The 15,120-nt window shown below is 38.6% G+C and overlaps 1 protein-coding gene across 2 annotated transcripts in view; it reads right to left on the bottom strand.

Annotated features, from left to right (window-relative positions):
* Window positions 1–10,298: 10,298 nt before the first annotated feature.
* TMOD2 (tropomodulin 2) overlaps window positions 10,299–15,120 on the bottom strand; it is a 48,506-nt gene continuing 43,684 nt past the window's right edge. For both annotated transcript variants that reach the window (XM_090271999.1, XM_090272000.1), the window contains exons 9-10: window positions 13,879–14,023; window positions 10,299–12,012 (exon numbers count right to left, since the gene is read on the bottom strand). In XM_090271999.1, the coding sequence (XP_090128125.1) occupies window positions 11,978–12,012; window positions 13,879–14,023 (180 nt within the window). In that variant the 3' untranslated portion in view covers window positions 10,299–11,977. The remainder of the gene's footprint in view (window positions 12,013–13,878; window positions 14,024–15,120) is intronic.

The raw sequence follows: 15,120 nt of genomic DNA, 5'->3' as shown, positions 1-15,120 counted from the left end.
AATGAAATGTGAATGGAAGTGACAATATGACAGGTCTGAGTAGAAGCTTTTAAGAGTCATTGTGTCTCTCATTTATATGCTTACTCTCTCCCTCCACCAAGGTAACCGCATGTCCCAAACAGAGAATGATCCTTCTTCCTGTGTCCCAGAATGAGATGCCACATGGATCAGGGCCTCAGCCAAAGATGGGAGCTGATGTATAATGGGAGCAAGAAATAAACTGAGATTTAGTATTGTTTTGACTATAAAGACTGACCTAGCAAAAGCTGAATACTGCATTGCCTATTCAGTGAAAGGCAATCCTCTGAAATAGAAGAGGTATGGCCCCACTTCCCCATGCATTTAATTCCACTTCAAGTAATGGAAGACAGTGTAAATTCAACATACTAAAGAGAACAAATCTAAGACTGTTAGGTAAGATATCTGAGTAAGGGGCAGAATACAGTTCTGTTAGTTTTCAGGGTTGGGTTAAAATGAAAATGATTGATAAAACAACACTGCAATTCTACTTAATGTGTTACAAGCCCTAATTAGTGTTATCTTTAAACTTGCAGCTAGAGGAACTCATAAAGCAATGTCACACTGAATCATCATATGCAAATTAATACCCGCAGCAACTTTCTTGTTATCAAAAGTTTCCTTTAGGAAATAGTTTCCTTGATACACTTATATATTTTTTAGAAATGTATTTTATGGGAGAGCTGAGAAAAACTTCAGCTGAAGTCATAAACTTGAAACTAAGAGGTAAGGATTTCATTCTGGGAGTTTGGAGTTAGTTAAAGCAGTGGGAGGTAGGAATCAGAAGACAAATACCATGGTTGGGACATACAGTTATATACAAAAGAATTTGAGCAAACTCTGGCTTTAAATATCCTTCCCCATCACCGCCTCCCACCACTCCGGTGCCTATTAGAAGCCTCATATCATATATTTCATTGTTTATCTAAAATGCCTGTTTCTCACTCAAACTTCCCTAATGCCATCAGTTAGAATTAATTTTGACATGCCTCATATTTTCATACCCTATTATGCCTCCACTGGCAGTGCACTAAGTATACATTTCAGCCAAATTCCAAAGGGCTGAGAATTTAAATTTTCAGCTGAAGCCAAGTTACTAACAAATATCACTATCAAATAATTAACTTCTAGGATACACAAATAAACCTAAAGTATTATGTCAAAATTTAAATTATTTCAATATCCTTATTTAAAATGTTAGTGCTAAAATTATAAAGTTTAATATTGTATATTAACAATATATACAATATATACAAGTACAGAAACAATAATTTCCCAACACTGTCAGCTGTTAGACTCTCCTACAGTCACTACAGAGTCAAATTTCAGCTGAGGTGAGTAGATGAACAAGATCCATGTCCTAAATGGAATCAAATAAGAACTAAATTCTGGTTTTAAATTGTAAATGCTAGGGTACACCAAACATTTCTACAACGAATAGTTATGATGTTTTCTCTGCTTATTCTTCTTTGTATTGGTAATTTTTGTAAAATTTATTGACTAAAAAAATATAACATTTTTTCTAAGTTATCTAGCTAATATATTCTATTTGTAGTAACTGTCAACCTATTTCCCTGTTTATCTTCTTAATTTTTAATTATTTTCAATTGATTTTGAACATAAACCTTTAACAATCAGTAATTATTATAGCATTTCATTTATTCAAAAATTACTATACATTTATACTTTATAGAATTTTTACAAATCAGATTTTTCACTCACATTGCATCTAGAATGCCTGCCTGGATCTGAATATGAATATTTGTGTAATCATAACATATAAGAATAATCTTTATACTTAAAACATGCCAAAGTTTAAGGATGATGGAAATAATATTGAAGTAGGCATTCCAAAAGCTGAGGCCCAAAGCCCAGGCCAAATAGCCAAGAAAGACTTTCTCTAACATTGCCTCAGATAGAGTTAGCTTTTAGGCAAGCACGTTCTATTGCTTATTCAGTTACCTTTCAGTCAACACCAAAGCCTTTATCCACATAGATGGTAGTTGTCATATTTTTTCCCATTCTATCTTTTGTAGTTTTTTTAAATTAGAAGTCAACAACTGTATTGTTACCTGAATTTAATTTTTTATCTGAGATACAGGCTTATACTTTGGCCTGTCCAGATATTTTAAGCCCGTCAAAGTATTCCTTGTCCTTTCCAATCAGCTAGAGACCCATCTGGTATTTTATCAGTATCACATCTAAATGACTGGTAAACTGCTGACCAAAATCCTCACAGAAAGAGCCCTCCAGTGGCTACTAAGCCCTTCCGGTTGAAATTCTTCCATTCATCAGCATTTACTTATGATCAAGAGTCGAAAAAGACTGCTTAAACCAGTCATTTGACCATTTAACTGCACTGTTGCAGCCCATATTTCTTAAGGATGTTTTGAGACTTTGTTAAATGTCATGCTAAAATCTAAATATATTTGTTCTTTTGACCAAACTCTCATGGTTTCCTTTCATTTATTTTAAGTGAATCTGTGTGCTTATAAACCACTAAAGTGGGTAATATGCTTTTCTAAAATTTTGCTCAGGATCGATAAATAGAATGGTCTAGGATTTAAAGACAGTCTCTAACACACACACTTTTTGGGCCACGCACCTGCCTGATTTTCCTACATCACCTCCCTTCTTAGATTGGCTGGGTCCTAAGCATAGCCCAACCTCATTCAAGCACATATACATCTATAGTTTTGCTGAGGTCCTGTAGACTTGTGGGACACTTGCTAGAGGTTGTGAGCATCAGCTCAAGTTCCCCAGGAAGGAAGTGGGTCGGTAGCTGGGACAGAGAGGGTGAGGGGCATCATTTCATATAGCACAGAAAAAAGGCTAAATGATCAAACTTAGAGAGGGTGGTCCATAGCAGAGTCAAGTCTAACCTACAGCAGGCCCAAGCCAGACTTCCATGTCTTAAGGAGGGCACCCAGAAAGCAAAGCAAGTAGAAACAAGTGGAAACATTAGGGAAGCAATGAGGACCAGAGCTGAATGAGAGGGTGGGTCAGGAGTAACTCCTGAGTCAGCTCTATCTTGCTTATAGTCAATTCCTGGAGTGACAGAGGAGAGAGCCTGTCTGCCAGAAGGAAACACAACATTTAGTAAGAGTCAGTCCTGCTTAAATTTCTGACATTGTCAGCATAAACTGGAGAATTTTGTTGGCATTAAGATCCATAGATATTTATTTAGGTTAGAATTTAGAATAGGGATTGGCTGTGGGAGCAGGGGTGAGGAGACAGGGGAGAGCAATGGGAGAAAAATTGGGACAACTGCAATTGAACAAAAATAAAATAAAATAAAAATTTAAAACATAAATAAAATAAAAATGATATCTCCACAAAAATATATGACAAGCACTGTTCATATTAATCCTAAAAATATTACTCTTGTGAAGTATGACTATTATTCCTATTTTACAGATGAAGAAACTGAGGCTATGTAATTTGCAGAAATTCACATAACTAACAGATGAGATTCAAATAAGGCAAGTATGACCCCAAAGTTGATACTTGTAACTCCTATTCATTATGGCCCCATAGACTGAAAGAGAATCCTTTAAATACAATAATTACTATACTTCCTTATCCATGGTAAGGTGTGAAACAGAAAATAAAAATGAGAATAGGCCTTATATGCTCCTTCTTGGACCTTGTCATCAGTTTAAGTGACAAAGAGTTAAGCAGAGTTCAGCAGGGGGACAGGAAACATAGGTTTTCTTATTTTTCCAGGGCAAACCTTTACAATGTACCTTTATGATTATTATCACAGAAGAGCTTTTAAAAAAGTAAATCCAATGTTCATATAAAAAATTCAAGGTGAAACACAACCCATTTGGGTTATCTGTATTCTTGCTCCCATTTATTCTGATAAACTTTAATTGTTTATCTAAATGTGTGTATTTTTGTTTTAATAATGAGTTCTCATTTCTCCCTCTGGCTACTTCTGGTTATCTGTCTACTCCTTATCTTCATAATAGAGGCAATTTATAGTTCTTTCTGCAAATGGAGTCATCTAACATGGTGCCAATGATTTACTTTTAAAGAGATAATGTATCTAAAAATTAACCAGATTAAATCAGTCTTTACTTTCATTTTAAAAGGAAAGTTTATTCATTCCTAATGCTCTGTACACATTTTCACTTGAAAATTTCATTTCAGACATAAATGAATAGATAATATCTTTCAAAGAAAAAAGTTCTTGATTAATTAAGACAGTATATGTTTACTTTAGCATTAAGACTGGCTGACTAATTCCAAAGGGTTAAACATTGCACCAACTTCTGCCAACAGGGATCAGGGTAAAAGTATTTCACACTTCATACATTTTGCTTTAGCACACATTTAATTCCCTCACAATTTCAATTTCACATTTAAAAAGTAAATTAGTCATTAATTCCTTAACAAATACAATAAATGTTTACCTTTGATAAGTTTCAAAATAAAAAAATTAAACTGTAGATTTTTTTCAACAACTGCTTAGCCAAATAAATGTTGCCAATATAGGTTAAAACAGTTTATAAAGTAATACAGGTACACATAAGTCACACATTATAGCATCTAAAATGGTAAAATATTACAAGTTGGTGGCATGCAAGTATTTCACATTTTTAAATGCAATGAAAAGTGCTTATTTGTTTCCCTTGAACTGATGAAGCAGGATTAAGGTAAAGGCTTAATTGAAATATAAATATTCTATGTGGAGTTGTATATTTTTTTGAAAAAAAAGTGGCAGAGATAAAAATTTTAGGTAAGAACAATTTCTTAACTAAAAAGATTGTCACTGGCAACATTTACTATTAAAATAAAATTCCTTAAAATGGACATTTTCTTCCATTTCATTTAATCATATGGCCAATTTCTAACCATCCACATTTAGATTATCCATGGGCAATTTTTAATCCTGGGCCAGTTTCTAACAATTGCACGTGTACTTCTGATTGGCTTCTCTGATATCCAATCAATATGTCCTCAGAAACACACACACACACACACTTTAAATAAAAACCTATGAGAAACATGTTGTTAACTGTGCTTGGTTTCCTTCTTTGTGTTCCCCCTTTCCCACCACCAACTCTGAGGAGAAAACACTATATATTTTAAAATATCCTTTCAGAAAAGGCTGTTCCTCGACAACTATGCTGAAGGCAGTAAAAAGGGCTGCAGATGAACAGACCACTAACTGTGGGAAGCTGAGACCTGTTCCTCTGAACAAAGCCTTCTGAAGAGAGCTGAACTGCAAAGGATAGTTTAGAACCACGGGATTGGTGTGTTCAGGAGCTGCAAGGGACCTTATTGAGCGTGTAATCCACTCACTTCATTCTCCAGATGAAATGAAGACAAGATAAGGTGGAAAGTCTTGCCCACACTCACACATAGCTAATATCCAAATCGGTATTGTTTTCCAAAAATACCACATGGTGGCAAATGGAGCTTCAAATTTTATTTTATTTTTGGAGCTGGAGGACAATGCAATTTAAGCAACGTTTATTAAGCACCCATCGTGTACAAGGCACCTTACTAGATTCTACTGAAGGTACAAAGGTTGATGAGATAGCTGTTGCCTCCAAGCACTCATGAAAAGTCCTGTGAGGCCATGTTTCAAGATCTTTCTTGGCAGAAAAGAATACTGATCAGGGCTAAGGTTGCTGGTGATCACAAGGCAGCTGCTGCTGTCCAGAAGAGCTGATATCATAAGTGAGTCTTCCCTTTCAGAGCTCAGCCTGTTTCACAGCTGCTGGAGCCCTAAGGACAGTCTTTTCTCCTAGCCCTCAGGTCACACCTCCGGTCATAGCCTGTCTTACCCTGCGCGGAGACAGAGTGGACATGAGGGCAGCAGTGCCCAGACCCTCCCCTCAAATCACTGTTTCCTGCCCCCTGTGTCCAGCCTTAGGCCCCCTCCAAGGGTCCTGACCATGTCCCAAGGAACTGTCAAAGTGACTCAGGAAATGCCCTACCACCCACATCACTGGTATAGAACCCTCATTGCCCCCATAAATACCTCCCCGTGTCTATGTGAAAGTAATACCAGTCCCTATATCACACTCCTGCTTCTATTCGCTGTACTCAGAAAAATGTGGAAGATGTAATTGTTGGTCAGAAGCAAATAAAACAGATTCAAGAGGCAGTGGAAAAATTAGTGAATAGGTAATAAAAATGATCTCCCACTTTTGTATAGTCCTTTTCAGTATAGTATTTTCATCCCACTATCTTATTATATTCTCACCACAACTCTGAGGTAGTTAGTGAAGACATTATTCCCACTATAATATAGCTGAAGAACCTTAGACTTGAGAGACTAAGTGGCTTGCCTCAAAGTCACTCAGCTAAGAAAGTGTGGAGCCAAGTGTCCAGGTTTCTTGACTCCAAATCCAGTGCTCTTTCCCCTGTATAGTCTGTAATTGGCAGGCAATTAAATGAGTTGCCCATGATCATACACCTGCTAAGTGTTGGGGATGGGATTAGGAGTCAGCCTCTAGTCTGTTAGTACCAACTAGCAAAGCCAATGTGTTCAGAATGAATACCATGGACCATACCAGAGAGATGTCTAGTCTCCTTCACCCTCCCCCAAGTCAATGATGCATCACAAAACTGGGATAACCTCTGGTACATGTACAGTCTTTCTAGAACTGTACCCAGAGGCTGTTTCCAAATTTAAACCCTGGAACTCTGCCTCCATCCACCTACTGAGTGTTCAATCATTGATGCTACTGGCAGATGGGAAAGAGGTAAGCTGAGCAGAGCTTACTTCTGCCATTATGCAAATTAAAACCTTTAATTTCCATCTTCCTTCTCCTACTCACTCAGTCTCTTCAATTCACCAAATTCTTGAACCACAAACCAAAATCCAGTCTAGTCCAGAGCTGGCAGCAAGAAACAATGAATCCATCCTGGGTTCTGGGTCCTTTCCTCTCTCTAGCTTCCTGTGGGGGAGAGGGGCTGGTCATGCGATTTCCATCCAGCGGCCTCAGCCATAGGCTTCCGTCCTTCTCACACCTTCTCTCTGCATGTGTCTCCGTCCTTTAGTTTTGAAGATGGTACAGTATTTTGTGGGGAGATTTGAAATGAGGAGCAATAAGAAAAAAAACTGCTACGGGAAAGCAGAGTTAAAACATCTCACGTTAGTGCTCTGCTCATTAAAATGAAAGTAGCTATTACTGAATGATTAGCATATGAGAAGAAGGAAGCTTCAGGATCATGACTTAAAACCTGACTCCAGAAACAGTTCCACAGAGTACAGGTAACATACCCCAGAGCCCAGTATTCACAATTTACTGCCCCTGCCCATTTCTGCTGATGCTATAAATACTTGCAGTAAAGATGGTATCACTTTGCAAAAGGCACTCTACCCTTAAAGCCCAAGCAACACATATCAAATTATATCAATCCAGAATTGTTCTACTTCCTCTGTCTCCTTCACAGTGCCTGGGAGAGGGCTAAGGACATCATATTCATAAGAAGAGGAAATACCTGCAAACTCTTTAGTAAATTTAAAGGGCCATCTTCCACATAAAGCCTACTGATGCTTAACACCAGGTTTCAAGTTTGAGTGTCTGAAACGTTCTCATGGCAGTCATTCAGAGCACACTGGTTTCACCAGTGCTGGTGCCTTGCCAGGGACCATGTTTCTGTCTGGAAGAGAAGCTGCTGTTGCTCTGAACGGGTGTGTCAGGCTTCCCTTAGGGAAATTGTTTTGAGGTACACAGGCATTTGGGATTTCTGAATTTTGAAATGGAGATGGGCGTTTAGTGTATGAACTGTGAGCTCTCAGATGAGTGAGCTGCACTTGCCCCTCCAGATTAGTGATTCTCCGTCTAACCCAGGCCTGTGGCAAGACTGAGAGGGGTAAGGTAAGAGGGACTGGGAGACAGCATCTCCCTTCAATCAGTTGTCCAGTTTTAGTCCAAGAGCTTCTTCCAGTATCTGGTGATCTTTATGTACAAAATACTTATATATGCTCGTATACTAGACCCTACACAGATGGAGGGGGCAGAACCATGCTGATGAAGACGAAAGAGCTTCTACTTATACACTTCAGGCAGATGGAGAGATTTGGTGCTGAAACAATGGAATGATTTCAAGGTTTCTAATATTTATTCCCTAAGGCTATTGTCCACACATGCTGTAAAATTTGGTGGTTGGTGACCTAAAAGTCCAGGGAGGGCCTTCACATTAACCTGGGTCTGCAGCAACTCTAAAAAGGACAAGGGACATGGAGCTTGGGAGAGAGCATCCCCCTTCAATCAGTTGTCCAGATGTAGCCAAATAACTGCTTTGATATTAGTTCAATATTTGGCGATATACACACATACACACACACTACATTTATTTACATTAGGCCCTACCAAGATGAAAGGAATGGATATAATCATGCTGATGATGCTGAAACACCTTCCATTACACACGTCCATAAGATGGGGAGACGCAGTGCTGGGCTAGTAATCTGATCTCCATACTTCTAGAATTTGTCTCCTAAAAGCCATCTTTTAGGAGTCATGCTGTGATATGAACCTGCAGGTCCAGGAGAGTGATTATGCACTTAACGTGGGCTAACAAGTCTAAAAGAGGGAAGGAGGTGGTCTGAGGAGAGATTATCTCCCTTCAATCAGTTGCCCAGATGTTGCCAAAATCTCAACATAGTATTTGGCAAAATGCGTACATATAAAAGTATTTTATATACATTATGCACCACCATGATGGAGGGCAAGGGATAAGTTACGCTCATGATCGTGAAAGAGCTTCTACTTGCACACTTTGGGCAGATGGAGAGAGGTTAATGAAATGATTTAGAGGCTCCCAAAAATGTAACTTTATCTTCTAAGAGTTATCTTTAATGTGTGAATACTCATGAAAATGTCACCTTTCAGGCTACTTTTAAAATGCATGTAATACTAAGATAAAATATCAGAGAAGGAAAACTCTGACTCCAAAAAACCTCCGCTGCCTTGCGGCATACCTCTTCAGGGGAAAGGCTAAGGGAGTAAACCCCGACAGAAAATCCGGAGCCGGAGTCCCTAAGGCGGTTTGACGTTGTAGTCAACACCGGCAACTCCTGCGGCGCACCTGAAACCAAGCTGTATTGACTCCGTCTTTCCCTTGGACCCTTCAGCTGCGAAGAGAGGGGGGGACTGCTGCATGGGCAACAGCAGACCCTCCATATTACCCTGCCCAGGCTCTGTAGCTTCAGCTTCACTGGAGAGGACACTCCAGCGTCATCGCAAGATGTCAATTCAACACGGGAGGAGACAGATACCGTGTCACTCCCGAGTCGGACTGCACAGCCATTCTCGGCGGTGCAAATAAACTCTTAAGAAGCTACACCATCGTCTCTCGAGACGGACGGCTGCCGACGACGACGACTAAGATAAAATGATTAGTAATAAATATTTCATTTCATAGACTCTATTATGTGATCCAACTATTTTAAAAGCTAAAATAGTGCTCAATCTTGATAATACCCCATTACCTTGCTTTAATACTATCAACAACTGCAGCACAGTTACTATCAAATTCTGATTTTTTTTTTTCTTGCTTTCTGCCACAGATTGTCAGAAACTGCTTTAGCTCCCAGTCTACAGTACCTTGGGGCTGCAGAAGACACTCTGTAGAATCCAAGATTTCTTTGGGGGTAAAGATAAGAAAGAGAGTGAATGAGAAAAGAAAGGAAAAAGCCATACTTGAAGGGGCATGCCAGGGACCCAGCACTTAAAACATATCTGCAACAAATCTAAAATGATAGGAGAAAGACACAGAAATATTTTTCCCTTTGGCAACATGGTAACCAAAAACATATGTATACCAAAAAAAAAAAAAAGTTGTACACATCGCTGATAAATGTTTACAAACCAGCAACTGAGGAAGGGAAAGACCTAATTTATAATATTTGCTAATTTCCTTGGTATAAATACTCCCACCATGGCCAGTTCCGAACTACCAACAAGAAGTACTGAACTTCTGAGTTCAGAAGAGATGTAAATAGCATGCCATTACATAGTATGTCTGCCATACAGATACAGCAGATGCAAATAGTTTTAAGAGCATAGAAAATAGTAAAATGTATTTTTGAGTACTACTTTTGTTTTTAATATAACATATTTAATTGTGAGTGCATGTTGTTTACTTTTTAATAATGGCTGTGTCTAACAATCAGTTTGCAAAATTCTTGAAAATCTAATAATCAGAAAGCCTGTATAAGTTGGCTCCAACGTTCCACACCTATGTGAGTAAAAGGGAAGGAAAAAATCAGACTGAAAACCATTAAATAATAGTTACTGTACTTTTTTTTTTTATATATAGATAGGGAGATGTAGTGAAAAACTAAAGACTTCCTGGGGTTCTAAAAATTCAACATGTTCTGCTCATTACTCCCTTAAAAAATGTAAAATATTCTTAAGAAAATAGGATGTTTTAAAGGATTTTAGAGCTACCAATGTGAGTACTTAAAATACAGGTAAATGTCTAATTTTATAAAGGCTATCTGTCCTAAACGGTTTCCATGTGCTTTATAGACTAACTAGAATAATATATGAATTATTTTATATTAACTGGTTTTACTGCTCTCAAGCAACTCAGGAACACTCAATTAAACAAATCCTGGATTGGACCCACCTTCTCCCAGAATCAGCAACCACTTTAGCTCCAGGTGTTACCAGCACAACGGATGCCACTTAACAAGGCTCAGAATTACAGAGAAGAAAAAGAGAATAAGCTGGGAGGCAGGTGAGAAGGAAGTAAACTACCAGTCAGAGTGCCAGCAACTACAGCCGGGGGCACTGAGTTATCAAAGGCTTGTTTCCTTAGTTCAGCAAGGCAAGTTGCAGTGCTGGGTTAGAAGATTAGTGCTTACTGTCATGCAATCATCTCAGCTGTGCTTTCAAAGCTTTCCTTCTTGAGATGACAAACATCTGGGTAAGTGATAATTCACCTTTTTCCCTGACATTTGCAAATGTCAGAATGGATCATGCCACGTAGACAAAAATCTGTATAATTAACTTGAATGTTCATATTTCATCTTGCAATCTTGCTACACTAAAGAGAAAGCAATAAATGCTTCTAAAATTTGCCAACATAATGCAGTCATGTGTATCAGACAACCTTGATTAAGGTGTAATTACTATTGTTTTATTTGGGTGTGTACTGTTTTAAAAGCCTCCCTCTTACTAAAATTTAAAAATATACCATCATGTCTGGAAAACTTTAAAACAGCTTTGTGAAAAGTTACCCATCAGAGAGTCATGTTAAAAATTGAATTTATGTTGAGTAATCAGTAAAGGTAGGTGTGCCAGTTCATTCTGCTATCTGTGCGTCTGGCTGGAAGCTATATTTGTGGGTTAATAATCATTTTACTTATTTAGTAAGGCTGTGTTGAAGTATCATAATGCTGTCTTGTTTTTATGAAGACGACACCACTGATCTCTGATCAATGGGGGCATGTGCACTTAGTGATATTTCTGGAACTAAGAGAGACTTTGTGCTAAATTGGGTCACATTTTCTCATCCAGTGGAAGATTGGCAATACTAACTTCTTATGTGGTCAGCAGAATACTTCTGATGTATTTAGCCTAACTCAAAGCCATGCATGTAAACAGAGATAGGCCTCTATCACAATCACAGTCACAAACACACTTACATACTAAATTCCTTTCAGTGGTTAAAAAAAGTTAACAAAGTAAGACAACCCAATATGAAAGTGGTTAAATCATTTTCGACTGTTGTCATCCACTAAAGATCTGCAAATATCCACAGGTGCAAGGTGCCAGAGGTGGCCATGAGCAAATAAAACAACTGTATATATTAAAAAATCCAAGATAAATAAGGAGTGCTAAAAAAGAATCACATTAAATTATTAGTGGTGTGGTTAACGAAAATGAACAACCTTTGATAAAATAGTCCCGAAGGGGAAGGAGAAGAGCTTTTGTTCGCTTTTAAATGGCTGCCATGGTGAAGCTTCACCTCTTGTAGAACTTTACCTTCGGTCTCCTTCAACTCGCTTTTTACGAACTAGGTAAAAAAGAAATAAAGGTTAAAAAGGCAAAGTGAAGGAATACTTAAACTTCAGATAAACAACATTAATCACACAGAAAAACAATGCCATACACTTGAAGATATAGTTATCTTAAATTTCAATATTCAATTACCCACAGAATTACCATTCTCAATGATAGAATAATAAGTGTCTTGTGAGATTTGCATTTACATAAAGCTATGTCTGAAAGTTCAGAATTTGAATGTTAGAACTTTCCCATTTCTATGGAGAAGGTCCAGAACTGATCCACAATGCAATGACCTTCTAAATAATTTCTTGGTCATTTACCCACAGCCCCTCTTCTCAGCTTCTGTGCAACCAATTGGCTTTAACTAATGCCCCAAGATAACACATTCACAATCTATTAATTCTGATTATAGCTTGAAGACCAAGAAGATCTGCTGTCAGAAGTTCAAAGTTTCTAAACTTGTTTTAAATAAAATATCGTAAGAAAGCCTCCAAGGAAGGTGTGATTCAGATGGCAAGCAAACTGAGATTGGAAGTTGCCTGGCTGCCCATTCCCAGTTTCTGCAACCCTCTTCTCCCCTATCTCACTTCCCCACCTGCAGGCTCTGCTGGTAGGCAGGAGGAAGGCTTCCCAAATTTGGCCAAAATGGTGTCCTGGCTGTGGTCTTGCCCCAACTCTCATCTTCAAATGGTCCAGCCTAGTCCTGCCTAGGCTGCAGAAAATTCAGCCAAAGGTGTAGCCCACAGGATTGTCTCTCCATTTACTTCAAATCTCTTGTGTCTGTTGACTTTGGTCTCCAAGTTGTTCGGCTATGGACCCCCTCTGCTTTTCCTAGATGCTTTCTGACTGCTGCTTCCACCGTTCCCCAAAGACCTGTTTGCTAGGATGCTTCCTCAGCCTCACTCTCTGCACCCTGAAGGCAAGAACTGCCATATGCCTAGCCAGCCTCTAGATGTCACACACTGCACCTTGGTTAGGCCTCAGGGTCTTGGCTAAGCATGTGTGGGCAGGGAACTGGACACTAACCTTTATCTGTCCCCGTCTATCTTAAGCTTCTTTCTTGTCCACTATCAGAATCCTCCCCATGGCCAGCACTACACTTGGTGGAACAGTGAGCCCAGTTCCCCTGTCCAAGGTCTGGCACTCTGGCCCTAAACCTCAAACTGGTAACTGAAGCTTGCTATTGGCTGACTGCTTGCCAAATAGACTATCTGCACCTGGATGTCCCTTTGCCATGCTGCTTCAGGTGGCTGGGATGTCCCCAGATCAAGCCTTCCCAATCTGCCCCATTCTTCTGTACTGTGGTTGACTAGGACATGCCCCACCTCATTCTAACAGAAGAAAAGCCACAGATTCTCAGCAAAGAGTAGACAGCAGGAAAGATTAAGGAGAGACTAACTGGAAAAGCTACTGAGTTTACCTTCATATCATAGTTCCATTAATTCATCCCACATATAAATTACCAAAGTGTCAGACGTAACCATATTTAAACTCATGTACAAGGTACAGTCAGGACTCAAACATAAGTGAACTGGGAATTTCCATGTCATTATGTCCACCCATCTTCTGGTGTAATAACAACAGAGGGTGATTACATGTAATAAATAAGTAAAGGAGAAGCAAATACATAAAGGAAACGAAGCAAAAATCACAGGCTGTCTGGAAAACAGAACAAACAGCTCTTGAGACAATGCTACAATAAAACTTAAACACTGAAGATGAGGAGGATTCCCATGACCAGGAAATAGTGTGCCTCTGATGAAGGGCTGGCACTAAATGGCAGTGGAACGGAGAGATGTTCTATCTGATGTGGAGAAATGAATGATCATCACGCGTTTCTAACTGCTAACAGCACGTATTCTGGCTGCATTACCCAGGTCATTATTCTTTGTGATGGCAGCTGCCACCCTTGTTCGTGGCCCTTGCTTGGTAAACTGATATCCAAATTTGAGGATTCTTGAATTCTCCTCGAGCATCTGGGCAATTTCCATCTCTACAGCTGTCCCCAACTGCTGTCTCTGGTTGCAGGTGCAGATGCATACATAGGATGACAAGAAGAAAGAGGAAACAGTTACTTGTGAGAGGAAGATGCACGGCTACTTGTTGGACTAAAAAAGCAAATATCTCCAACTGAATGGGGCAAGTCGCTTGAGATATTTTCTTCCATATACTCCTCTGCTCCTTGCCTAGGAGCAAAACCCAACAGACAGATAAATCTCCTGGCATGCTAACCTGAGAAGTTTAAGCCAATTATTTATGAAAGAAAAGATGATTCCAGATGTAAAATTAAAGCAAAACTAATATTTAGTGTGTGCAATTTACCCCCAGTATCTGTGGTTTAAATAGCTGTTTTTAAATAGTGAAACTGTCTTATAGCAATCAATACAATTAATGAATTTTCTATTCTGGTATCCATCTCCAAAAGTAATTAAAGATTATCAACCAATGGATCATTCTCTCTCAGTAGAGTCTCACTAGGAGATCCCTGAACCCTAGCCAGGTGAATTCTCAAACACCAAAGGGATTATTGGGCTACAGAAAAATCCCCAAGTTTTTATATTTCTGAAAAGCAGTATTTTATTTGTCTTTTAAGTTGAGACACAGAATAATACAAACATTAAAAGTAGATTTTTTTAAATGGTGACATGTAAAAATAAGAATTTAAATTTAAGGGACACAGTAGATTTTTTCATAATATATACATTAAATATTTTTGAGTAAAAAGTAAAGGCTTATTTAGAAAAAACAAAAGCAGTGTATAAAATGTAAAAGCTCCCTTCCCCTAATATTCCCATTCCCCACAGAGAAAGCCAGTTTAGTATGTAGTATGTAGTCTTTTAAACATTTTTCTACTCATTCACATGTCTATGTAATCTCATGTACGTCTGCACTTTTCACAGAAATGGATTCTACTAGCATATTGTTCTGAAAACATGTTTTTATTTTTCACTTAACATTAATGACACCTTCTCATGTAGGCAAAGGTATGTTTACCTCATCCAACAGCAGCACAGCATTCCATTATAGTAATGAATCACAATTTATGTAGCCAGGTCCTAATGACTGAGTGTTACATTGCCTTCCAGTTCTACTATTCCAAACCATGCTGCAGGGA

This window comes from Furipterus horrens, unplaced genomic scaffold (genome assembly GCF_987537825.1).
Source record: "Furipterus horrens unplaced genomic scaffold, mFurHor1.1.pri manual_scaffold_3, whole genome shotgun sequence".
In the NCBI taxonomy this organism is placed as follows: domain Eukaryota; kingdom Metazoa; phylum Chordata; class Mammalia; order Chiroptera; family Furipteridae; genus Furipterus; species Furipterus horrens.
The sequence above is the reverse complement of the archived record's forward strand: the minus strand, read 5'-3'. Positions and strand labels throughout refer to the sequence as shown.